Source organism: Theropithecus gelada, chromosome 18 (assembly GCF_003255815.1).
Source record: "Theropithecus gelada isolate Dixy chromosome 18, Tgel_1.0, whole genome shotgun sequence".
NCBI classification, from domain to species: domain Eukaryota; kingdom Metazoa; phylum Chordata; class Mammalia; order Primates; family Cercopithecidae; genus Theropithecus; species Theropithecus gelada.
In genome coordinates, this window is record NC_037686.1 from 38,219,916 (window position 1) to 38,245,163 (window position 25,248).

At 42.2% G+C, this 25,248-nt stretch overlaps 1 protein-coding gene and 1 non-coding gene across 2 annotated transcripts; one reads left to right on the forward strand and one right to left on the reverse strand.

Annotated features, from left to right (window-relative positions):
- Positions 1-84: 84 nt before the first annotated feature.
- HAUS1 (HAUS augmin like complex subunit 1) lies at positions 85-24,686 on the forward strand. Its single transcript, XM_025364979.1, has 9 exons — positions 85-166; positions 914-1,088; positions 14,703-14,838; positions 16,451-16,585; positions 19,020-19,143; positions 19,539-19,604; positions 21,485-21,556; positions 22,121-22,168; positions 24,428-24,686. The coding sequence occupies exons 1-9, from the start codon at positions 137-139 to the stop codon at positions 24,476-24,478; spliced, it is 837 nt and encodes a 278-aa protein (XP_025220764.1). The 5' UTR covers positions 85-136; the 3' UTR covers positions 24,479-24,686.
- On the reverse strand, positions 18,168-18,274 carry LOC112611808. Its single transcript, XR_003116769.1, has one exon. It is a non-coding gene; the product is annotated as a U6 spliceosomal RNA (small nuclear RNA).
- Positions 24,687-25,248: the final 562 nt, after the last annotated feature.

Genomic DNA, 25,248 nt, shown 5'->3' on the forward strand with positions numbered 1-25,248 from the left:
AGGCGCACAGCGGCCGGCAGCCCCAGGAAAAACCACAACTCCCAGAAATCCCGGACCCGGCGAGGGGCGGGTGCCAACGGCGTGTGGGCGGAGCCTAGGGAGTGAGCGGGGCGCATCTCCAGCGGGAGCGGCAGCTATGGAGCCACTGGAGGAGAGAGAAACGCAGGTGCTGTGGCGGGAATGGGGATCGGTGGCCTCCTGGAAAACGCGTTTTTGACACCCCCGCGCCGCCAGCGGGTCTCCTGCGCGCGCCACGTCTACTTTTCTCTCCCGTATTCCACATATCCGTCTTTGAGTGCTGCAGTTACTATCTGCAAGCCCCCTTGTGCTTAGACCCTCCTGAAAAATGTCTTTCTCTTCCTGCCCGGGCCTCCCCTTGTTTGGATCTGGCCTGGGAGAGGCGTTGAGCAGCCCCTGGCGACAGACTCTGGAGTGGGACTTAAGAAGCCAAACCCGCCTTCCGGTTCGCTGCTCACCCCGATGCTTCCACATCTAAACGGCTTCCGCGCCCTGCATCCCAACACTGGGAGCCTCCCAGCGCGGCGGGGCGTCTGGGGATCGAGGGACAATTGCTTTTTTCAGGCCATGCACGGTCTAATAATGCTTTCTCACTGTTCTATTAAGCTTTAAGGTTTTTCAAGGGGGGCAAATTGTTAGCCTGTACTGCTTTTGTAGATTTGGGAAAGAACGGATAGTTCTCTGGTAATTTTTAGTCTTGTTCATTGGTGTACTTGCTCACTTTTTATTTTGCTGATATCTAGTATCTCCCTAAAGACAAGTGAGGTTGTGAAGTAGGCCTCCAAAATAGTCACAGAAAGCATTTAGTTTGCTTTTGATCACTTCTTTGTCATAATCTCATCGAGCCATTACAGTAAACAAGGCTTATAATATTTGTCTTTCTTTTAATGGTTAGGTTGCTGCGTGGTTAAAAAAAATATTTGGAGATCATCCCATTCCACAGTATGAGGTGAACCCACGGACCACAGAGATTTTACATCACCTTTCAGAACGCAACAGGGTCCGGGACAGGGATGTCTACCTGGTAGTAGAGGACTTGAAGCAGAAAGCAAGTGAATACGAATCAGAAGGTGAGATTAAGTCCAGAGTTTTGAACGAGAATAAATAGAGGTAACCAAATTTTATAACTCTAAAGTATACAGGATTAATTTACTGTAGACTACTTGTTTTGCTCCTTTATTTTTCCCGGATTTTTCATCCACTGTGTTATAGTAGTAACTTTCTTTTTTATTATTGTTTTATGTTATATATATATATTTTTTTTTTTTGAGGGGGGACAATCTTGCTCTGTCACCCAGGCTGGAGTAGAGTGGTGTGATCTCAGCTTAATGCAGCCTCCACCTCCTGGGTTCAAGTGATTCTTGTGCCTCAGCCTCCCAAGTAGTTGGGACTACAGGCCTGCACCATCACGCCCAGCTAATTTTTGTATTTTAGTAGAGACAGGGTTTTACCATATTGGCCAGGCTGTTCTCGAACTCCTGACCTCAGGTAATCTGCCTGCCTCAGCCTCCCAAAGTGGTGGGATTACAGGCATAAGCCACCCTGCCTGGCCAGTAGTAATTCTCTAAATAATAAATGTTATTATACTTAATACCTTATTGGTACTCCGATAGAAAAATAGTAAGCCTTAAAAGAGTCTAAACTTGTTAGCCTGACACACAAGATGCCTTGTGGTGTTTTACTTACCTATCTGTTTGGTCCATTTCCGGTCTCCGTGATTTAATCATATGAACCTATCAGGACACCTGAGGTGGTGGCCATGAAATATGAGACTTGGACAAAATTACCCTATGACTACGTATCAGGAGATTGCATTCGAATTTTCTGCTGGGCATATATAGTTTGAAAAAGTGCATTCACGACGCCTATTGTTTTTATAATACAAACCACAAAAGTAAAGATTGACAAAAATCTTTTTAGATACGAGAATATACCAAAGAGAGAGGAAGTGAGGCCTGCATCTCCCCTATGTTTAACCAGATGTATGGTATTTGTTACATATGACATTTTGAATATAGTGCAGTTTATATTTGATTCTATTGCATATGTGCATTTTTCCAGTTTTCTTTTAAAAATCAATATACAGCAGGACCAGGTACAGTGGCTCACACCTGTAATCCCAGCACTTTGGGAGGCCAGGGTGGGCGGATCACTTGAGGCCAGGAGTTTGAGAGCAGCCTGCCAAGATGGTAAAACCCCGTCTCTACTAAAAATACAAAAATTATCCAGGTGTGTGGATAATTTTTGTGTGCTTGTAATCCCAGCTACTTGGGATGCTGAGGTGGGAGAAATGCTTGAACCCGGGAGGTGGAGGCTGAAGTGAGCAGATATCACACCACTGCACTCCAGTCTGGGCAACAGAGTGAGACTCTGTCTCATAACAAGCAAACAAACAAACAATTAATTAAAAATTAACATATGGTAAAATTGACTTTTTGTTTTTGTGTACCATGTTAATACACTTAGAGTGTAGAACCACTCCCACAATCTGAAATCACACACACAATCAGGATGCAGAACAGTTCCATCACCCCAAAAACCTCCCCTGTACCACGCCTTTATAGCTATATTCTCCCATATATGTGCTTTTAAAATTGTCTTATTTTTAAATGATTTTATTTTTATAATTATTAAAATACAGTACAGAGAAAGGGACTTGGAGCCCAGAAAAATCTCATTTTATAAGAGCTTTCTTTTTTGTCTATCATATACTGTAACCAAAAATCTAAGCATTTCAAAGTAAAATTATTTATGTCTGTCCTTAAATACCTTTCAGGGTGATACATATTAAATAACAAATGTTCTAACTAATGTAAGCAAAATTTTAACACAGTTTTTTCTGTTTAGGTATCTAGAAAAGCATTGCCACCATTGATATCTGATAACTCTGCATCATTACTTCTCTTTTCTAAGTTTTTCCTTCTTTTATACAGTGAAAGTGTTGAGCAGAAAATGAAATATGTGGAACTTTATAACAAGTGTACATTCATGTGTATTGGTAAAGAGTTTCAGTTTCTTCTGTTTGCAATTCTAAAAACTGAATAGTAACGCCACATATAACTCTCTGAACTTGAATGACCTTTGAGTTAAAAATAATCCAAATCATTTTTTAGGTGCAGTTTTTATTTCTGCAAAGCACAGTTCTTTACAGCACATGAGATTGGAACATTTTGGAAATATCTGCAGGAATTGGGAAAGGACATAAAACTTTTAGACGAAGTTTTTTTCTTGTTGTTTTTGTTTTTTATAGTGGAGAGATAGAGTCTTCCTATTTTGCTCAGGTTGGTCTTGAACTACTGGGTTTAAGTGATCCTCCCACCTCAGCCTACCAAGTAGCTGGGATTATAGGTACACACCACGTGCCTGGCTGTACGAAGATATTTAGTCATGAGGAATAAAGATGAAACTATTGCAACTATTATTCTTCATGCCACCGATTTGTCAGTTGAGGAGGCAAATGAGAAGAAATTGCCCTGGCTAAAACCTCCAATACAGTGTTGGACAGAATTGGCAAGTGCTCTGTTGCTCTGTCACCCGGGCTGGAGTGCAGTGGCGCGATCTCCGCTCACTGCAACCTGCACCGCCTGGGTTCGTTTGATTCTCCTGCCTCAGCCTCCCGAGTAGCTGGGATTACAGGCAGGCGCCCACCACACCTGGCTAATTTTTTAATTTTTGATAGAGGCGGGGTATCACCATATTGGCCAGGCTGGTCTCAAACTCCTGACCTCAAATGATCCACCCACCTTGGCCTCCCAAAGTGCGGGGATTACAAGCGAGGAAATTTACTTATATTCCTAGTTTGTTGAGTACGTTTATCAAGAAAGGGTATTGGATTTTGTCATTTGCTTTTTTTGTGTCTTTTAACATGATCGTGTGATTTTTGTTTTTTATTCTGTTGATGTGATGTATTACATTAATTAACTTTCAGACATTGAACCAACATTTATCCCTAGCAAAAATCTCAGTTGCTCCTGGTATAATATTTTTTTTAAAAAAAATTTCTTTTTTTTTTTTCTGATGGAATCTTGCTCTGTCACACCCAGGCTGGAGTGCAGTGGCACGATCTCAGTTCACTGCAACCTCTGCCTCCTGGGTTCAAGCAATTCTCCTGCCTCAGCTTCCCAGAGTAGCTGGGATTACAGGCACCCACTACCACACCCGGCTAATTTTTGTATTTTTAGTAGAGATGGCGTTTTGCCTTGTTGGTCAAGCTGGTCTTGAACTCCTGACCTCAGGTGATCCACCCTTCTTGGCCTCCCAAAGTGTTAAGATTACAGGCGTGAGCCACCATGCCCAGCCAGTTTTCTTTTCTTATAATGTCTTTATCTGGTTTTGGTATCAGGATAATACCAGTCTGATGGAAAGAGTTGGGAATTACTTTTTTTTTTCTGTTTTTTGGAAGAGTTGGTGAAAAATTGGTATTAATTTTTCTTTAAATTATTTGGTAGAATTCAGTGGTAAAGTCATCTGGACCTGGACTTTTCTTTGTGAGAAGGTTTTTTTATTGCTAGTTCAATCTGTTCACTTGTTGTAGGCCTATTCAAATGATCTGTTCTTGAGTCAGTTTTCGTAGTTGGTTCATTTCATCTAAGTTTCCTAAATTGTTGATACACAATTGTTTTTAGTATTTCTTTATAATTCTTTTTATAAAATAGGTTGGTAGGTCTGTCCTCGCTCTCATTTCTAATTTGTCTTCTCACTTTTCTTCTTAGACAATTTATTTATTTATTTATTTATTTATTGAGACAGAGTCTTGCTGTGTCACCCAGCTGGAGTGCAGTGGTGCAATCTCAGCTCACTGCAACCTTTGCCTCCTGGGTTCAAGTGATTCTTCTGCCTCAGCCTCCCAAGTAGGTGGGATTACAGGTGTGTGCCACCATGCCCGGCTAAGTTTTCTATTTTTTTTCAGTAGTGTTGGGGTTTATCCATGTTGTTTAGGCTGGTCTCCAACTCGACCTTCTGATCCGCCCGCCTCAGCCTCCCAAAGTGCTGGGATTAAAGGCATGAGCCACCACTCCTGGCCTTATTTATTTATTTATTTTTGAGACAGGGTCTCACTCTGTCTCCCAGTCTGGAGTGCAGTGGCGCCATCACGTGAGCCTTAACTTCTGGGACTCAAGGGTTTTCCTGCCTCAGCCACATCCCACACTCCTCATGCCCGGACCTGCTTCCCACCCCAACTCCTGAGCTTAAGCAGTCCACTCATTTCTGCCCCACAGAGTGCTGGGATTACAGACTTGAGCCACTGCCAGGCCTCTGCCTCTCCATTTTGTTGATCTTTCTAAAGAGCCAACTTTTGCTTTCACTTTTTTTTCCCTATTGTTTTTCTATTCTCTATACTATTAATTTCCACTCTATTTTTTTTTCTTTCCTTTTTTTTTTTTTTTCGAGACAGAGTCTCACTCTGTCACCCAGGCTGGAATGCATTGGCATGATCTCATCTCACTGCAACCTCCGCCTCCCGGGTTCAAGCGATTTTCCTGCCTCAGCCCCATGAGTAGCTGGGATTCAGGCACAGGCCACCATAGCCAGCGAATTTTTGTATATCTACTAGAGACAGTGTTTCACCGTGTTGCTCAGGCTGGTCTTAAACTTCTGACCCTGCCTCAGCCTCCCAAAGTGCTATGATTTATAGGTGTGAGCAACCACTCCTGGCCCACTCTAATTTTTAGTATTTCATTACTTCGGCTTGCTTTAGGTTTAGTCTGCTCTTCTTTTTTCAGTGTCTTAAAATGGAAAGTTAGGCTATTGATTTGAGATCTTTCTTCTTTGTTAAAATAGGAATTTACAAGTATAAATTTCCCTCCACATGCCGTTTGCAATGTATTTCATAAGTTTTGTTGCATTGTATCTTTATTTTCATTCTTCTCAAAGTATTTTCTAATGTGTTTGATTTAATTTTTACCTGTTGGTTATTAGGAGTGTATTGTTTAATTCGACTTTGTATTAGTCTGTTCTCACACTGCTATAACGAACTACCTGAGACTAGGTATAAAGAAAAGAGGTTTAATTGACTCACAGTTCCACGTGGCTGAGGAGGCCTCAGGAAAGTTACAATCATGGTTGAAGGCGAAGGGGAAGCAAGGCATGTCTTACTCACTATGCCAGAGCAGGAGAGAGAGAGCGCACAAAGCTGGAAGTGCCACACTTTTAAACCATCAGATCCGGTGAGAACTCACTATCACGAGAACAGTAAGGGGGACGTCCGCCCCCATGATCCAGTCACCTCCCACCAGTCTCCTCCCCGACATGCGGGGAGTACAATTCAACATGAGATTTAGGTGGGGACACGGAGCCAAACTATATCACACAGATTTGTGAGTTTCCTAAATTTCTTTCTGTTATTGATTTCTAATTTCATTTCATTTTGACCAAAGAATACCTTGCATTATTTTGATCCTTTTAAATGTATTGACATTTGTTTTATGGCCCAGCATAAAGCTATTCTTTCCTGAAGAATGTTCCATATGCCCTTGAGAAGTATGTATATTCTCTCATTGGGTGGAGTATTCTTTTTCTTTTCTTTCTTTTTTTTTTTTCCTGAGACAGAGTCATGCTCTGTTGCCCAGGCTGGAGTGCAGTGGCGTGATCTCGGCTCACTGTAACCTCGCCTCTCGGGTTCAAGCAGTTCTCCTGAGTCAGCCTCCCGAATAGCTAGGATTACAGGCACATGCCACCACGCTCAGGTAATTTGTGTATTCCTAGTACAGACAGGGTTTCAGCATGTTGGCCAGGCTGGTCTCAAACTCCTGACCTCATGATCCGCCCACCTCGGCCTCCCAAAGTGCGGGGATCACGGGAGTGAGCCACCATGCCCTGCCTCAGTTGCTTTTTTGAACAGTTAAGAGAAGAAAGTAGAAAAAATATGCATGTATGTTCTCTTTATAATTCCATAGTTACCATTACTTACAGTCTTTGTTTTTTCATATGCATTCAGATTACTATTTGAGGCTACTTGATTTCAGCCTACAAAACTTCCCTTAGTTCTTGTAAGTTGAGTCTGCTAGCAACAGATTCTCTCAGTTTTTTTCTATCTAGCAGACTTTATTTTGTCCTTTTTTTTTTTTGACACAGAGCCTTGCTCTGTCACCCAGGCTGGTGTGCAGTGGCATGATCATAGCTCACTGCAGCCTCAAACTCCTGGGCTCAAGTGATCCCCCTGCCTTAGCCTCCCAAGTAGATAGGACTACAGATGTGAATCACCATGCCCAGCTTAATTTTTTAATTTTTTTTTTTTTTAGATGGAGTTTTGCTCTTGTTGCCCAGACTGGAGTGCAGTGGTGCAATCTCAGCTCACTGCAATCTCTGCCTCCTGGGTTCAAGTGATTCTTTTGCCTCAGCTTCCCAGTAGCTGGGATTACAGGCATGAGCCACCACACCTGGCTAATTTTGTATTTTTAGTAGAGGCAGGGTTTCATCATGTTGGCCAAGCTGGTCTTGAACTCCTAACCTCATGTGATCCACCTATCTGACCTCTCAAAGTGTGCGATTACAGGCATTAGTCACTGACCTGGCCTTTAAAATTTTTTTGTAGTGGTGGAATCTTGCTATTTTGCCTAGGCTGTGCCTTCATTTTTTAAAGGTAGTTTTGCTAGGTATAGGATTCTTGGTTGAAGATTTTTTTCTGTTTGAGCACTTTGAATGTGTTATTTCACTGTCTTCTGGCCTACATTATTTCACCAAGAAGTCAGCTATTAATCTTGCTGGGGCTTCTTTGTAAGTAACAGGTAGTTTTTCTATTGCTGCTTTCAACATTTTCTTTTTTTTTTTTTTTTTTGAGACGGAGTTGCCCAGGCTGGAGTGCAGTGGTGCATTCTCGGCACACTGCAACCTCCACCTTCTGGGTTCAAGCGATTCTCCTGCCTCAGCCTCCTGGGTAGCTGGGACTACAGGCGCGTTCCACCGTGCCTGGCTAATTTTTTATATTTTTAGTAGAGACGGGGTTTCACCGTGTTAGCCAGGATGGTCTTGATCTCCTGATCTATACAGCTCGGCCTCCCAAAATGGGATTACACGCATGAACCAATGCACTCGGCCTCAAGATTTTCTTTTACTTCAGCATTTTTTACTTTAATATGTCTGTTTGTAGTTCTCTTTACATTTATTTTACTTGCATTTGTTGAGCTTCCTGAATGTGTATATGATTGCAGAGCATGGTAAATTTTCAGCATTGTTTCTTGTTATATTATTAATGTTATTATTATTATTATTTTTTTTTTTTGAGACGGAGTCTCGCGCTGTGTCACCCAGGCTGGAGTGCAGTGGCGCGATCTCGGCTCACTGCAAGCTCCACCTCCCAGGTTCAGGCCATTCTCCTGCCTCAGCCTCCGAGTAGCTGGGACTACAGGCGCCCGCCACCACGCCCGGCTAGTTTTTTGTATTTTTAGTAGAGACGGGGTTTCACCATGTTAGCCAGGATGGTCTCGATCTCCTGACCTCGTGATCCGCTCGCCTCGGCCTCCCAAAGTGCTGGGATTACAGGCTTGAGCCACCGCGCCCGGCCTATTAATGTTATTATTTTTGAGACAGAGTCTCACTCTGTCACTCAGGCTGGAGTGCAGGAGCGTGATCTCGGCTCACTGCCACCTCTGCCTCCCCAGCTCAAGCAGTTCTGTCTCAGCCTTCTGAGTAGCTGGGATTATAGGCATCTGTCACCACACCTGGCTAATTTTTGTATTTTTATTAGAGACGGGTTTTCGCCATGTTGGACAGGCTGGTTTTGAACTCCTGGCCTCAAGGGATCCTCCCACCTCAGCCTCCCAAAGTGCTAGGATTACAGGTGTGAGCCACAGGGCCCAGCCCAATTTTTGTATTTTTAATAGAGATAGGGTTTCATCATGTTGGCCAGGCTGGTCTTGAACCCCTGACCTCAAGTGATCTGCCTGCCTCGGCCTCCCAAAGTGCTGGGATTACAGGCATGAACCACTGCACCCAGCTAATTTCTTGTTATATTATTTTCACTTCTTTCTCTTTTCTCTCCTTCTGGGACTCGCATTATGTGTGTGTTGATATGCTTAATGGTGTTCCACATTTCTTTGTGGCTCTCTTCATTTTCTTTCTTTTTTTTTTTTTTTTGAGATGGACTCTTGCCCTGTTGCCCAGGCTGGAGTGCAATGGCGCGATCTCAGCTCACTGCAACCTCCGCCTCCCAGGTTCAAGCTATTCTCCTGCCTCAGCCTCCTGAGTAGCTGGGATTATAGATGCGCGCCACCACACCCGGCTAATTTTTTGTATCTTTAGTAGAAATGGGGTTTCACCATGTTGGCCAGGCTAGTCTCGATCTCCTGACCTCATGATCCACCAGCCTCGGCCTCCCAAAGTGCTGGGATTACAGGCATGAACCACTGCGCTTTGCCTTTCATTTTCCTTTATTCTTTTTTCTCTGTTCTTTGGCTTTTATATATTTACTTATTTATTTATATTTGTTTATTTATTATTTATTTTCCATATTTTGTTTTATTAATTTAATTTAATTAATTTATTTATTTATTATTTATTGTCTCACTCTTGTTGCCCAGGCTAAAGCAGTGGCACAATCTCAGCTCACTGCAGCCTTCACCTTCTGGATTCAAGCGATTCTCGTGCCGCAGTCTCCCAAGTAGCTGGGACTACAGGCGTGCACCACTATGCCTGGCTAAGTTTTGTATTTTTAGTAAAGATGGGGTTTCACCGTGTTGCCCAGGCTGGTCGAAAACTCCTGACCTTGAGTGATCTGCCTGCCTCAGCCTCCCAAAGTGCTGGGATTAGAGGCGTGAGCCACCATGCCCAGCCCACAATATCTTTTGATCTATTTTCAAGTTCACTTATTCTTTCTTCTGCCACTGCAAATCTAGTGTTAATTCTCTCTAATGAATTTTTCAGTTCAGTTACTTCACTCTACAATTCTCATTTAGTTCTTTTCTTACAATTTCTTTCTCTTCATTGATATTCTTTATTTGATGCAACATTTTCATCTTACCTCATGTTCCTTCTTTAATTGGTTTCCTTTAATTCTGTGAACACGCTTATTATGGATATTTGAAGTTTTTCCTGATAAAGCCAACATCTGGTCATTCTCACAGGCAGCTTCTGTTGCTTGCTTTTTTCCATTACAGTTCCTTTCTTGTTCTTTGCATTCCTTGTTTGTTTGTTTGTTTTTTGAGACGGAGTCTCGCTCTGTTGCCCAGGCTGGAGTGCAGTGGCGCGATCTGGGCTCACTGCAAGCTCCGCCTCCCGGGTTCACACCATTCTCCTGCCGCAGCCTCTCGAGTAGCTGGGACTACAGGCGCCCGCCACCATGCCCAGCTAATTTTTTGTATTTTTAGTAGAGATAGGGTTTCACTGTGTTAGCCAGGATGGTCTTGATCTCCTGACCTTGTGATCCACCTGCCTCGGCCTCCCAAAGTGCTGGGATTACAGGCGTGAGCCACTGCGCCCCGGCCACATTCCTCTTTTTTGTTGTTGTTGTTGTTCTTGGAAACTGGACATTTCAGACAACATATTGTATCCTTGCTGGGTACTCATCTTACTTCCTCCTGTTATTGTTATTTGCTTACCTGTCTGCTGGCTGGACTATTTTAGTGAAGTCTGTTTATCCCCTACAGTGTTAAACTCCTGATGTTGCTCCTCAGGGAGACACATACTTGAGTATCCCCAAGCTCACTCTGAGTTGACAGTGTTTGGGTCACGCTGACTTCCTCTCTTTCACTGAGCACACCTAACTGTAAAATTCCACTAATTGACAGCTGTTGTTTTCAACAAGGCCCTGGGCATAAACTGCTCTACAAGCAATTCCAATCAAATTCTAGCTCCCTTAGAGGAATGGTTTCTGAGGTCAGTTAGATATTTGTTTTATCTTCCAGATGGCTCCTCCTAGATGTCGTACTCACTGGTTCTCCCCTGCAAACTAACTGCCCTGCAGTTTCGCCTGTGTCTTGAGTCTGCTCCCAATTCCTTTGACCACAACTTCTACTCTTTTTGAGATTGCCGTTAGGCTTGAACCTCTCCAAGCTCTGTTGCAAATGTAGTCAGTTCCTTTGGGAAGAGATGGGGAGCCATCTGTTTTGTGACTTGCTTTTCCCCCGAGGCAAAATCTCTGAGCCCAGCCTCTAGAGTTGGAGTTGGGGCTGGGTAGGGAAAATGTCAAGTTTCTCACTGAGTGATATGCCAGCTATAGGAACTGCTTGGTAGAGAGGGAGTGCGGCAGCCTTAGGTCTTCTTGGCTTGCCTCTCCTGGTGTGGAACCACCACCTCACTAGCCGGAGCAAGGGCTACTGGGACTCCAGTATTCTCAGCTTGCCTTACTCCAGGAGCTTCCATTCCAAGAGCAGTGGCTGGGCAGACACCTCTCGACCACATCCCCCTGAGACTTGGATGCAGTAGCAGATAGCTAGTGGCAGGATAAAAAACACTAAAATCTTGCTTCTCCCAGGAAGAAAGCCTTCTAGCTGGGAGCTGGGAGCAAAGAAAACCCTGTGTTGACTGTAGCAGTCTGGAGTGGAGTCTCCGCCTCAGTGAGCTGAAAGGGAGGAGGGAGGAGTCTTGGTTCAAATACCACAAATTCTCAGTGTCCTTACTGAGTTTTTTATAGATTTTATTGAATAGTTGTTTCTTCATTTGCTGTTTACCCTTAGGACCATTTTTAGAGGCTTTAAATGGTTGGGTTTGTTTTCTTTCATATAATTTTCACCAGTTTCACTGAAGAGCAGGTCAGCCCAACTCCTGCCCTACTATGCTGTAAGTTGATCTCCTGATCAACTGATTTTTGACAAGGGTGTAACAAGACAATTCAACCGAGGAAACAATAGCGTTTTCAACAAAAGGGACAACTGGATATCCACATGAAGTTGGACTCAAACTCACACGAAATAGAAGAATTATCTCAAAATGAATAAAAAGCCTAAAAAGGCCAGGTGCGGTGTAATCCCAGCACTTTGGGAGGCCGAGGTGGGTGGATCACCTGAGGTTAGGAGTTTGAGACCAGCTTGGCCAACGGAGCGAAACCCCGTCTCTACTAAAAATGCAAAAATTAGCCAGGCATGGTGGCATGTGCCTGTAGTCCCAGCTACTTGGGAGGCTAAGGTGGGAGGATTGCTTGAGCCCAGGAAGCAGAGGTTGCAATAAGCCAATATCGTGCCACTGCACTCCAGCTTGGGGGATAGAGTCCCACCCTGCCAAAAAAAAAAAAAAAAAAAATGCCTAAAAAAATATAAGAACTAAACCTAAAATGCATAGAAGGCAACAAAGGTATATACCCTTGTAACCTTGGATTTGGCATTGGTTTCTTGGATATGATACCAAAAGCACAAGCAACAAAAGAAAAATTACTTAAATTAGACATCGTCAAAATGTAAAACTTTTATTCTCAAAGGACGCCATCAAGAATATGAAGACAGGCCGGGCGTCATGGCTCACACCTATAATCTCAGCACTTTGGGAGGCTGAGGCAGGTGGATCACCTGAGTCTCGAGTTCAAGACCAGCCTGGCCAACATGGTGAAACTCTGTCTCTACTAAAAATACAAAAATTAGCTGGGTGTGGTGGCATGCACCTGTAATCTCATCTATTTGGGAGGCTGAGGCATGAGAATCACTTGAACCTGGGAGGCAGAGGTTGCAGTGAGCCAAGGTCATGCCACTGCACTCCAGCCTGAGCAACAGAGCAAGACTGTCTCAAAAAAAAAAAAAAAAAAAATGAAAAGAGACAGTCCTCAGAATGGGAGAAAATATTTATAAATATATCTGATATGGGACTTGTATCTACAACATGTAAAGAACTCTTACAACTCAATAATAAAGGCTGGGCACAGTGGCTCACACATGTAATCCCACCACTTTGGGAGGCTGAGGCGGACAGACTGCTTAAGCCCAGGAGTTTGAGGTCAGCCTAGGCAACGTGGCGAAACCACATCTCTAAAAAAATCACCAAAATTAACCAGGCATGGTGGTGGACACCTATAGTCTCAGCTACTTGGGAGGCTGAGGTGGGAGGATCACTTGAGCCCAGGAGGTGGAGGTTGCAGTGAGCCGAGATTGTGCCACTGTACTCCAGCCTGGGTGACAGAGCGAGACCCTGTCTCAAAAACAACAACAAAGAAAACCTCAATAATAAAAAGACAACCCAATTTTAAAATGGGCAAGGGGTATACATAGACATTTCTCCTACGAGGATACACAAATGGTCACAAAGCCCAGCATCATTAGTCATCAGAGAAATTCAAATCAAAACCACAGTGCTAGGCTGGGCACAGTGGCTCACGCCTGCAATCCCAGCACTTTGGGAGGCCAAAGCAGGCAGATTGCTTGAGTCCAGGAGTTCAAGACCAGCCTGGGCAACATGGCAAAACACCATCTCTACAAAAAAATACAAAAATTAGCCAGGTATAGTGGTCCACAGCTACCTGGGAGGCCGAGGTGGGAGGATCATCTGAGATCGTGCCACTGTTCTCCATCCTGGATGACAGAGGGAGACCCTGTCTCAAGAAAGTAAGCAAATACCACAGTGCTACTTCACACTCACTAGGATGGCTATAATCAAAAAGACAGATATTACAACTTTTGGAGAAGATGTGGAAAATTGGAGCCTTCATCACTTCTAGTGGGAATATAAAATCATCCAACCACTTTGGAAAACAATCTGACTGTTCCTAAAATGTTTAAACATAGAGTAAACATATGACCAGCAATTCCATTTATACCCAAGAGAAATGAAAACATGTGTTCATATCAAAACCTGACACGTACTGAATGAGTGTTTTTAGCAGCATTTATAATAGCCAAAATGTGGAAACAACCCAAATGTCCATCAGTGGTTAAGTGGATAAATAAAATGTGATATGTCCGTATAATGGAATATTATTCAGCCATAAAAAGGAATGAAGTACTGGTACATGCTGTGGCATGAATGAACCTTGAAACTATTGTGAGAGAAACTAGTCACAGAGGACCACACATCTTATGATGCCATTCATATGAAATGTCCCAAATAGGCAAATGAGTAAAGACAGGAAGTGGTTGCTAGGGTTTCATGGGTTGGGAGATTAGAAAGTGATGACTAAACGGAGCTGGGCATGGTGGCTCACACCTGTAATCCTAGCACTTTGGGAGGCTAAGGCTGGTGGATCACCTGAGGTCAGCCTGGGCAACCTAGCAAGATCTGGTCTCTATAAGAAAAAATAAACCAGGGGCGGTGGCTCACGCTTGTAATCCAAGCACTTTGGGAGGCTGAGGTGGGCAGATCACAAGGTCAGGAGTTCAAGACCAGCCTGGCCAACACAGTGAAACCCTGTCTCTACTAAAAATACAAAAAACATTAGCTGGGCGTGGTGGTGGGCACCTGTAATCCCAGCTACTCAGGAGGCTGAGGCAGGAGAATTACTTGAACCCAGGAGACGGAGATGGCAGTGAGCTGAGATTGCACCACTGCACTCCAGCCTGGGTGACAGTGAGACTCCATTTCAAAAAGAAAAAAAAAAGAAAAAAGAAATAAAGTGATGACTAAGGGTTGTAGAATTTCTTTTTGGAGTGATGAAAATGTTTTTAAGAATAGGTTGTACCGATGGGGATACAACTCTGAATACACTAAAAGCCACTGAATTACATACCTTAGGTGGGTGGCTTATATGGTATGTGAAGTATGTCTTGATAAAGCTGTTAAAAATGTTTTAAAAAGCAAACAGTCACCATGGAACTCTTTCATGTTTTTAGCCAAGTATCTTCAAGACCTTCTCATGGAGAGTGTGAATTTTTCCCCTGCCAACCTCTCTAGCACTGGTTCCAGGTATCTGAATGCTTTGGTTGACAGTTCAGTGGCCCTTGAAACAAAGGATACCTCACTAGCTAGGTAATTCTTGCTTCAGTTTTAATTTCCGCAATCATATCTGCTATAAGGTCTTAAAGACTTTTTGTTCTCAGCATAATTCTATATGAAAAATTGGCAGTAAATACAAAGTGCTGAATTTAGTTACTTCATGTCTTTGCCAGTAAGTATAATTAATTTGGATAAACTTGGTATTGGTTAATTTTTAGTGTTTTCTTCTTCCAGGATTAGGTTTATGAAGGGTGGTTCTCATGTATATTTGGAAAGGAGTTACTATCACATTGTTTCCTGTGTATAATAAGAAAGATAGTATGCTAAATGATTTGGTTGAGCATAGTAAATTTTGGTTACGTCTACCTTTTTGTTGAGTAGGTAAGGAATTTTCATTCTTTTTAACAGGCGTTTTACTTATATAATAACATGATTCTTCCAACAACCTTTAGAGGAAACTGAGGGTCAGGAGGTGTGGGTTAAATCATTTCTCCAAGCTACTAAATGGCAGAGCTGAGATTCAAAACCAGTCTTATAAAGTTCATATGACTATCACTTTTGGCCATATCTTAGCTAGGACTACTAATATTTTGTTTTTGTTTTTGAGACAGAGTCTCGTTCTGTTGCCCAGGCTGGAGTGCAGTGGCGTGATCTGGGCTCACTACAACCTCCGCCTCCCGGGGTAAAGCGATTCTCCTACCTCAGCCTCCTGAATACCTGGGATTACAGGCGCTTGCCACCATGCCCGGCTAATTTTTTTGTATTTTTAGTAGAGACAGGGTTTCACCATGCTGGCCAGGCTGGTCTCAAACTCCTGACCTTGTGATCTACCCACCTCTGCCTCCCAAAGTGCTGGGATTACAGGCGTGAGCCACTGCCCTTTAGGACTACGAATATTAATATAACCTATAATCAAAGAACAATGCAGCAGAACGGCTTACCTGTCAACTTAAAGGCAATTTGTATATAAACTCAAAGAGTAGTGTTTTAGGTGTAAGAACATGCCTACTGTATGGCAGCAGAAATCTAGACTTGAATTAAGTAAGTTCAGCAGATAACAAATACCAGTTGTATGTTAATTGCATAAGCATTGGGGAAGCAAGGATGAATCATATAATTTCTTGCCTTTTTTTTTTTTTTTTTTTTTACAAATACAGTGTGTTTTAGAATTTTTTAAACTTTTTCTGATACATACTATCATACAACTTAAAGTCACATTATGTTTTGTGCCTTCTTACTATAGCTCTGGTATAACACTGGGGAAGCAAGATGAATACGATAGTAACTGCCTTCAAGAACAGTCTCTGCTTACAGTCAAATAAGGGAGATGGAAATGTAACTATAACATAGTGTGACAGCTGTAACAGTAAAAGTATGTATAAGGTACAGCTGGGTAGCACAGAGAAGGAGGTAGTAATGCCAGGATGACAGTGATGCTCATCTGAGTTTTGAAGGAACAAATGGAACTTTGCCAAATGAAGAAGGGCATTCCAGGCAATGGGAACAGTGTGTAAAAAAACACATAAAGGTATGAACAGCATGGTTATATAAAAATCTACATAGCAGCAAAGTCATTTTTAGCAATAAGGAGTAATTATAATTATTGCCCATTAAGCCCATGTATATGACCAGATTCTTCTTTTAGTTTTATCCCTGCAGTGAATGATTTGACCTCTAATCTCTTTCGTACCAAATCAAAAAGTGAAGAAATCAAGATTGAACTGGAAAAACTTGAAAAAAATCTAACTGCAACATTAGTATTAGAAAAATGTCTACAAGAGTAAGTAATTGAGTTCTAAATGGTGACAATTTATAAATAAGGGAGTAATAGGACATTGTCAAATTTAGTTTTGGCAGTAGGTGTGATTTTAAAAACATTAGGAAATAGGGTCCAGAAAACACTTTTTTAAATAGAATGATTAGTGAAGCTGGAGATCGTTGGATATGACTTTTTCAGCTTTTTTTTTTTTTTTTGAGACGGAGTCTTGCTCTGTCACCCAGGCTGGAGTACAATGGCGCAATCTCAGCTCACCGTGACCTCCACCTCCCGGGTTCAAGCGATTCTCCTGCCTCAGCCTCCTAAATAGCTGGGATTACAGGCATGAGCCATCACGCCCAGCTAATTTTGTATTTTTAGTAGAGACGGGGTTTCTCCATGTGGGTCAGGCTGGTCTCGAACTCTCGACCTCAGGTGATCCACCCACCTCGGCCTCCCAAAGTGCTGGGATTATAGGCGTGAGCCACTGCGCCCAGCCTGACTTTTTCAGCTTTTATTCATACAATTTCTTACCTTGCTTTTTTTCTTTTCTTTTTTCTTTCTTTTTTTTTTTTTTTTTGAGGTGGAGTCTCGCTGCAACATCCAAGCTGGAGTGGTGCAATGTTGCAGTCTCGGCTCACTGCAACCTCCACTTCCGAGGTTCAAGCGATTCTTCTGCCTCAGCCTCCCCAGTAGCTGGGAGCACAGGTGCGCACCACCACACCCAGCTGATTTTTGTGTTTTTAGTAGAGACAGGGTTCACCATATTGGCCAGGCTGGTCTTGAACTGCTGACCTCAAGTGGTCCACCTGCCTTGGTTTCCCAAAATGCTGGGATTATATGCATGAGCCACCACGCCCAGCCTCTTGCCTTTTTTTAAAAAACAAATAATGTGGGTTTTAGAATTTTCAAACTCTATGTGATTTTTTTTATACTTATAAACTACCATACAACTTAAAGTCACATTATGTTTTGTTGTGCATTCTTGCTATAGCTGTGGTATCCCTCTTATGATGCTTTAGGCCTTTTTCAGGTCCTTTTTGCCCCAGAGATTAGGGCCTATAGATCAGGGGTATGTGTACATATGCACAAGTAATTTGGCGGTATGTAAATTTATTCAACAAATATTGACTACATATGTGCAAGGCACTGTGTTGTCACATTTATCTTTATTTATTTATTTGTTTAATTTGTGTTTTTGAGACAGAGTTTCTCTCTTGTCACCCAGGCTAGAGTGCAGTGGCGTGATCTCAGCTCACTGCAACCTCTGCTTTCCAGGTTCAAGTGTTTCTCCTGCCTCAGCCTTTCAAGTAGCTGGGATTACAGGCACCTGCCACCACACCCAGCTAATTTTTTTGTATCTTTAGCAGAGATGGGGTTTCACCATGTTGGCCAGGCTGGTCTCGAACTTCATGTCACATTTAGTAAAGAGGTTTTTAGGACCTCCTATTTCAAATTGACTTCAGGATATGTTAAATTATTATTATTATTATTATTTAAACAAAATTCACAGTTTATTTAGGTTGAAATAAACTATACAAAATTGACTTTCTTTGCCAAAAATAACAGCAATATTTTCCATATTATTTCTAGATAAGCCACAAAACAAAATATGGAACGCTTCACAAATTTGCACATCTTCCTTGTGCACAGGCCATTCTAATTTTCTCTGTATCGTTCTAATTTTAATATATGAGCTGCCGAAGTGAGCACCAATTTTTTTTTTTGAATGGCTGATTTACTTTCTTCAAGAATAATTGGCTTACATTAATTGTAAAATTGTTGTAAACCTGGGCAGCATAGTGAGACTGTCTCTACAAAAAAATTATTTATTTTATTATTTTTTAAAATTTGAGATGGAGCATTACTCTACCGTCCAAGCTGGAGTGCAGTGGTACAATCTCAGCTCATTGCAACCTCCATCTCCCAGGTTCAAGTGATTTTCCTGCCTCAGCCTCCCCAGTAGCCAGGATTATAGGTGCATGCCACCATGTCTGGCTAATTTTTGTATTTTTAGTAAAAACAGGGTTTCACCATGTTGGCCAGGCTGGTCTCGAACTCCTGACCCCAGGTGATCTGCCCACCTTGGTCTCCCAAAGTGCTGGGATTATAAATGTAAGCCACTGTGACTGGCCATCTACAAAAATTTTAAAAATTAGCCAGGTGTAGTGGCATGTGTCTGTAGCCCTAGCTATATGGGAGACTGAGGTGGGAGGATCACTTGAGCCAAGGAGCTTGAGGCTGCAGTGATCACACCACTGCATTCAAGCATGGGTGACAGACCAAGACCTCATCTCTTAAAAAAAAAAAAAAGCCCAGAGTGCAACATGGAGGGAAAGATGACCTGGTTACCAACTCTTGGCCAAGCCAGCATTGAATCCAAAAGTAATAGAGTTTCTATTGTACAATACTTTTACTGAGGAGAAGAAGAAAATGTTTTTAATTTTGCTTTTTAAAGGGATGTCAAGAAAGCAGAGTTGCATCTGTCTATAGAAAGGGCCAAAGTTGATAATCGTCGTCAGAACATGGACTTTCTAAAAGCAAAGTCAGAGGAATTCAGATTTGGAATCAAGGCTGCAGAGGTTTGTATGAAGGACTGAATATAGTTAGCTCTCTTCATCCTTATTTTTTACCATCACCCTCACAGCTAGGCATTATTATTCCCTTTTTACAGATGAGAGGACTACGGAGAAGTTGGTAACTTGCCTAAGATTACGTAGCCAGCATAGTAAGCAGATCTAGATTCATACTCAGGCATCCAGGCTCTGAAACTCAGGCCTTACACACTGTACCCATCTTGTCACAAATACATGAGTGTGGAAAGGATTCACATGTAAGGTGCAAATGCTTAGATACATGTACAGTTTTTCATTTATACTTTGTAGCTCCTCTTTACTGTGTTATATGTTAAAAATATTTGATGGTGGTCACTTTTGAAATAATTTTTTAACTGAACTCCTTTTTTTGGTAATTGTAGGAGCAACTTTCAGCCAGAGGCATGGATGCTTCTCTGTCTCATCAGTCCCTAGTAGCACTATCGGAGGTGAGCTTATTTTAACTTAATTTAACTTTCTTTAAAATTTTACTCCACGATCTGCTTTTTCATTTGTTTATTTTTATTTGGCTTTTATTCACTGTGGACCTGATTTCTTTTCCTTTACCTTTGTACTCTATATTCACTGGTATTTATATCTTTTATTCCATGTTTAGCTGTATATGCCCTCACATTTCCGTGGTTTCATTTTTATTATAAGTTAGAAACTCTGCTGGAGTCACTTATGTATTATGGATGTATTTATTAGACAGATTTATTAAAGGACCGTAAGCTAATCATCTAGGTGCTCCCCTTTCTTCTCTTTCAGTAGACAGTAAAATGCAGGTCTCCAAACTCCTGTAGTTACCAAATGCAATTCTGGGATTTTAGGTTATATAAAGGTTTTGCCTGTTTTGGTGGGAAGAGAGAGAAATAGCAGGTTTTGTTTTGTTTTATTATTCTTAACATTTTTCATACTTCGTTCTTGGAATCTAATGTTGACAATTCATAAATATGTATTTGGGACTCTAGTTCTTCCTTTACATTTTTTTCCCTTGTTTTAATAAATAGAGATGGGGGTCTTGCTATGTTGCCCAAACTGGTCTCAAATTCCTTGGCTCAAGTGATCCTCCCACCTTGGCCTCCCAAAGTGCTGGGGTTAGAAGTGTGAGCCACCACACCCAGCCTCCTTTAGGTTTTGATTCCTCTTAATCACATTCTTTTGTATTCTTAGACAGCATACTTCAATCCTATTGTTAATAAATGGGAGTAAAGACCATGCATGGTGGCTCACACCTGTAATCCCAGTACTTTGGGAGGCAGAGGCAGGAAGATTACTTAAGCCCAAGAGTTTGATACCAGCCTGGGCAACAAATCAAGACTCTAGCTCTACAAAAAGTTAAAAAAAACTAGGCCAGGCGCGGTGGCTCATTCCTGTAATCCCAGCACTTTGGGAGGCCAAGGCAGGCGAATAACATAAGGTTGGGAGTTTGAGACCAGCCTGGCCAAAATGGCAAAACCTTGTCTCTACTAAAAATACTAAAATTAGCTGTGTGTGGTGGGACATGCCTGTAATCCCAGGTACTCAGGAGGCTGAGACAAGAGAAAGGAGAATCGCTTGAACCCGGGAGGCAGAGGTTGCCGTGACCTGAGATTGTGCCACTGCACTCCAGCCTGGGTGACAGAGCAAGACTCCATCTCAAAAAAAAAAAAAAAGAGCTGGGCACGGTGGCTCACGCCTATAATCTTAGCATTTTGGGAGGCCGAGGTGTGTGGATCATAAGGTCAGGAGAACGAGACCATCCTGGCTAACACGGTGAAACCCCATCTCTACTAAAGATACAAAAAATTAGCTGGGGTGGTGGCACGTGCCTGTAGTCCTAGCTACTTGGGAGGCTGAGGCAGGAGAATTGCTTGAACCCAGGAGGCAGAGATTGCAGTGAGCCGAGATTGCGCCACCTCACTCCAGCCTGGGCGATAGCGAGACTCCATCTCAAAAAAAAAAAAATTAGCCAGGCATGGTGGTGCATGCCTGTGTTCCCAGCTACCTGGGAGGCTGAGGCGGGAAGGTTGCTTGAGCCCAGGAGTTTGAGGCTACCGTAAGCCGTGGTTGTACCACTGCACTCCAGCCTGGGCAACACAGAGAGATTCCGTCTCAAAAAAATAATAATTAAATAAGAATATCACTTTCCTATTTTAAGCATCTAACAGGTGCTGTTTCCATTTGGAGTGAGTTTGTCTATCTATTTATCTTAGAAGCTCTTTATTTGATAACATTATTTAAAACATACTAATGTAAATGCTTTGTTGTGTTTTATTTCAGAAATGGGCAGTATTAGTTGCATTGTGAATGTTTCTGTTACTCTGTGACTGTGTTCTTTTACCCCCAGAAACTGGCAAGATTAAAGCAACAGATTATACCTTTGAAGAAAAAATTGGAGTCCTATTTAGACTTAATGCCGGTAATAATTTTCGTGTATTAAAAAAAAATTGTTTCCTCCAACCTTCCCTAAGGGTACTATATGACCATGAAAATAGTGTGTTTAAGCCAGGCGTGCTGGCTCACGCCTGTAATCCCAGCACTTTTGGAGGCTGAGGCAGGCTGATCACCTGAGGTCAGGAGTTCGAGACCAGCCTGACCAGCACGGTGAAACCCCGTCTCTACTAAAAATACAAAAATTAGCTGGGCATGGTGGTGGGAATCTATAATCCCAGCTACTGAGGAGGCTGAGGCAGGAAAATTTCTTGAACCCGGGAGGCAGAGGCTGCAGTGAGCCGAGATTGCGCCATTGCACTCCAGCCTGGGCAACAGAGTGAGACTCCCTCTCAAAAAAAAAAAGAAAGAAAGAAAATAATGTATCGGTTTTTAAGGGTTTAAAGTCAGTGGTCAATTTCGGTGTTATATGTACATTGGGTCTTCCCTCTGGGAGGCTTTTTGCCTTTTGAAAAGGATTGTGGCATTATTTTTCTCCTTGAGTCTGAATTGAGCCAATATGACCTTTCCTTGTTTTATTTTTCTTTTAAAGAATCCATCTCTTGCTCGAGTGAAAATTGAAGAAGCAAAGCGTGAATTAGTAAGTAGTTCCTGTAATTTTTTCAGATTTTTTTAAAAAGAAAATAAATGCTAATATAGCTCAAGTCCTCTTCATCCTTCTTTCCTTTCTCCTCAGCAGTAAACTGCAGTCCTAAAGTTACTGTGTATCATTCTCCTGCAGCTTTTAATGCTTTTTTGGTTGTGTACGTGTGTATATATTTTTTCCATTAAAAAACATATAGTAACTGGGCATGGTGGCTCACACCTGTAATCTCAGCACTTTGGGAGGCTGAGGCGGGCGGATCACCAGAGGTCAGGAGTTCAAGACCAGCCTGGCCAACATGGGGAAACCCTGTCTCTACTAAAAATACAGAAATAAGCTGGGTGTGGTGATGTGTGCCTGTAATCCCAGCTACTCGGGAGGCTGAGGCAGGAGAATCGCTCGAACCTGGGAGGTGGAGGTTGCAGTGAACCGAGATCACGCCACTGCACTCAGCCTGGGGGACAGAGCAAGACTTCATCTCAAAAACAAAAAAAAAAACCACATAGTAGTATTTTAACCTTTAAAATTTTGTGTAGATTTCCCTAGTGGAAAAAGGGGGATATATTGGGACATACAGAATATTCTAGGCAAAAAGAATTTGCAAAGTCATATAAGCTGAAAAATGGAGGACTTATTCAAGCTGTAGCAAGTGATAAGTTCCAGCTGCTTAGAAGCATGAAATGTAAGATAGAGTTAGAAAAAGTTCATTGGTTTATGATGTAGAGGGCCTTAATATATAAAGAGTGTTGAACTTAGAGGATGTAGAGACCATGGAAAGCTGCTGTGTGTTTCCTTGTTTTTTAAACTCAAGAGAAATATCATCAAAGCTATGCTTTTTATTTTTTTTTGAGAAAGAGTCTTGATCTGTCTTCTAGACTAGAGTGCAGTGGTGTTAGCTCACTGCAACCTCCGTCTCACAGATTCAAGCAATTCTCATGCCTCAGCCTCCCAAGTAGCTGGGATTACAGGTGCATACCACCATGCCCAGCTAATTTTTATATTTTTATTTATTTATTTATTTTTTTAATGGAGTCTTGCTCTGTTGCCCAGGCTGGAGTGCAATGGCATGATCTCAGATCACTGCAACCTCCACCTCCCAGGTTCAAACGATTCTCTTGTCTCAGCCTCCTGAATAGCTGGAACTACAGGCACCTGCCACCACGCCCGGCTAATTTTTATATTTTTAGTAGAGATGGGGTTTCGCCACATCAGCTAGGCTGGTCTCGAACTCTTGACCTCAGGTGATCCACCCACCTTGGCCTCCCAAAGTGGTGGGATTACAGGCGTGAGCCACCGCACTCGGCCAAATTTCTGTATTTTTAGTAGAGACGGGGTTTCACCATGTTGGCCAGGCTGGTCTCCAACTCCTGGCCTCAAGTGATCCACCGGCTTTGGCCTTCCAAAGTGCTAGCATTATAGGCATGAGCCACCAAGCCTGGCCAAAGCTATGCTTTTTGATCAGGTTAGTGCATTAGGAAGATTATTCTGTAGCCAGTGTTTAGGGTTGATTGGGGGAGGGAGAAAGAAAATTGCAGAAACCAATTTGCCTATTTAGGCCAGGGAAGAAGTAAAGAGGACAGTGGCAATGAAAATGGAAAAGAGGCCGGGCGCAGTGGCTCACACCTGTAATCCCAGCACTTTGGGAGGCCAAGGTGGGTGGATCACAAGGTCAAGAGTTGAAGACCAACCAGGCCAAGATGGTGAAACCCCATCTCTACTAAAAATACAAAAAAAATTAGCCAGGCGTAGTGTTGGGCGCCTGTAATCTCAGCTACTCAGGAGGCTGAGGCAGAGAATTGCGTGAACCCAGGAGGCAGCGGTTGCAGAGTGAGCCAAGATCGTCCCACTGCACTCCAGCCTGGGTAACAGTGACACTGCGTCTCAAAAAAAAAAAAAAAAAAAAAAGCGGAAAAGAGGTGATGTGAGTGACATTGTGGAAGCATATTGTTTTAGTAGCAAAGGCCAGAAAAATTTATTCATGTGTCATTACAGATTTCTCTCTCTAAAGGTTTTTTTTTCTCTTCCCTTCACATGTTTCTTAGAATCACTTAGGAGTCTGAGTGCTTTTGCAGGGGAAGAGAAGGGAGATGTAAAAGCAAGGGAATGTCTAAAAGCGTATTCGATATTCATAATGGTATTTTTAAAATTTTTTGTTTTAATGTTTCCTTTTTTGCTTCCCTTATTTTAAATAACATTAAATAAAAGTTAGAACATCTGTTTTATGTCGTTATTTATGGTATGTCTTTCTTCCTGTAGGATAGCATTGAAGCTGAACTTACAAGAAGAGTAGACATGATGGAACTGTGACATGAGCCAAATAAACATCCTTTTCCCTAGCAAAGTAAATCGAATAGGACTTTACAGAGTTCTTTTTCCTCTTGGCATTTCTTAATAACAAAATTCTGTGTGTTCTTAGATTACAGAATGTCATATTTGATAGAATATGGTTTCTTACTGTATATTGCATTTTTGTGCCCAAATACATAGTTTTCATATTAAAAAGCCTTTTCTCTTACTTCGTTTCTATGTGGTTGGTGGTTAAGAATCCTTCAGTAGCTCTACAAGGCAAACGTTACAACAGTTGTGCATGTATTCATTAGGTCAGCTAAAGTGAAAAGGAAAGGTTCCACAGCTCCCCCGTATGTTTCTCCCACTCTCTTCTTTCTCCAGGGGTTTGCTTTCATTCTTTTTGATCAGCTCACTGCCTGCCTCCAAATGTTAATATATGCAGGAATTTAGTTTATGAAAAAGATGACCTTTTAAATCAGTAGTAGAAAGATGGATAATTCAACACTTGGCATTAGGTCCATACTTCACACCTTATGTCAGGATAATCCAAAGAATCAAATACTTAAATATAAAAAATTTAAAAATAAAGGTACTAGAAGAAATCGAAGGGAAGTTTTAATGTTTTGACCTCTTTTTAAGAGACAGGCTCTTGCTATATTGCCCAGGCTGGCCTCAAAATCCTGGACTCAAGCAATCCTCCCACCTCAGCCTGTTGAGTACCTGACACCACAGGTATGTGCCCCTGCACCCAGGCTAATGTTTGATTTTTAAATAATTGTGAGTCAGAC

Coding starts and splice junctions, on each gene's coding strand:
- HAUS1 (XM_025364979.1), top strand. CDS start 137: ATGGAGCCACTGGAGGAGAGAGAAACGCAG. Junction 14,839..16,450: donor AAGGATACCTCACTAGCTAG/GTAATTCTTGCT, acceptor TTCTTCTTTTAG/TTTTATCCCTGCAGTGAATG. Junction 16,586..19,019: donor TTAGAAAAATGTCTACAAGA/GTAAGTAATTGA, acceptor TGCTTTTTAAAG/GGATGTCAAGAAAGCAGAGT.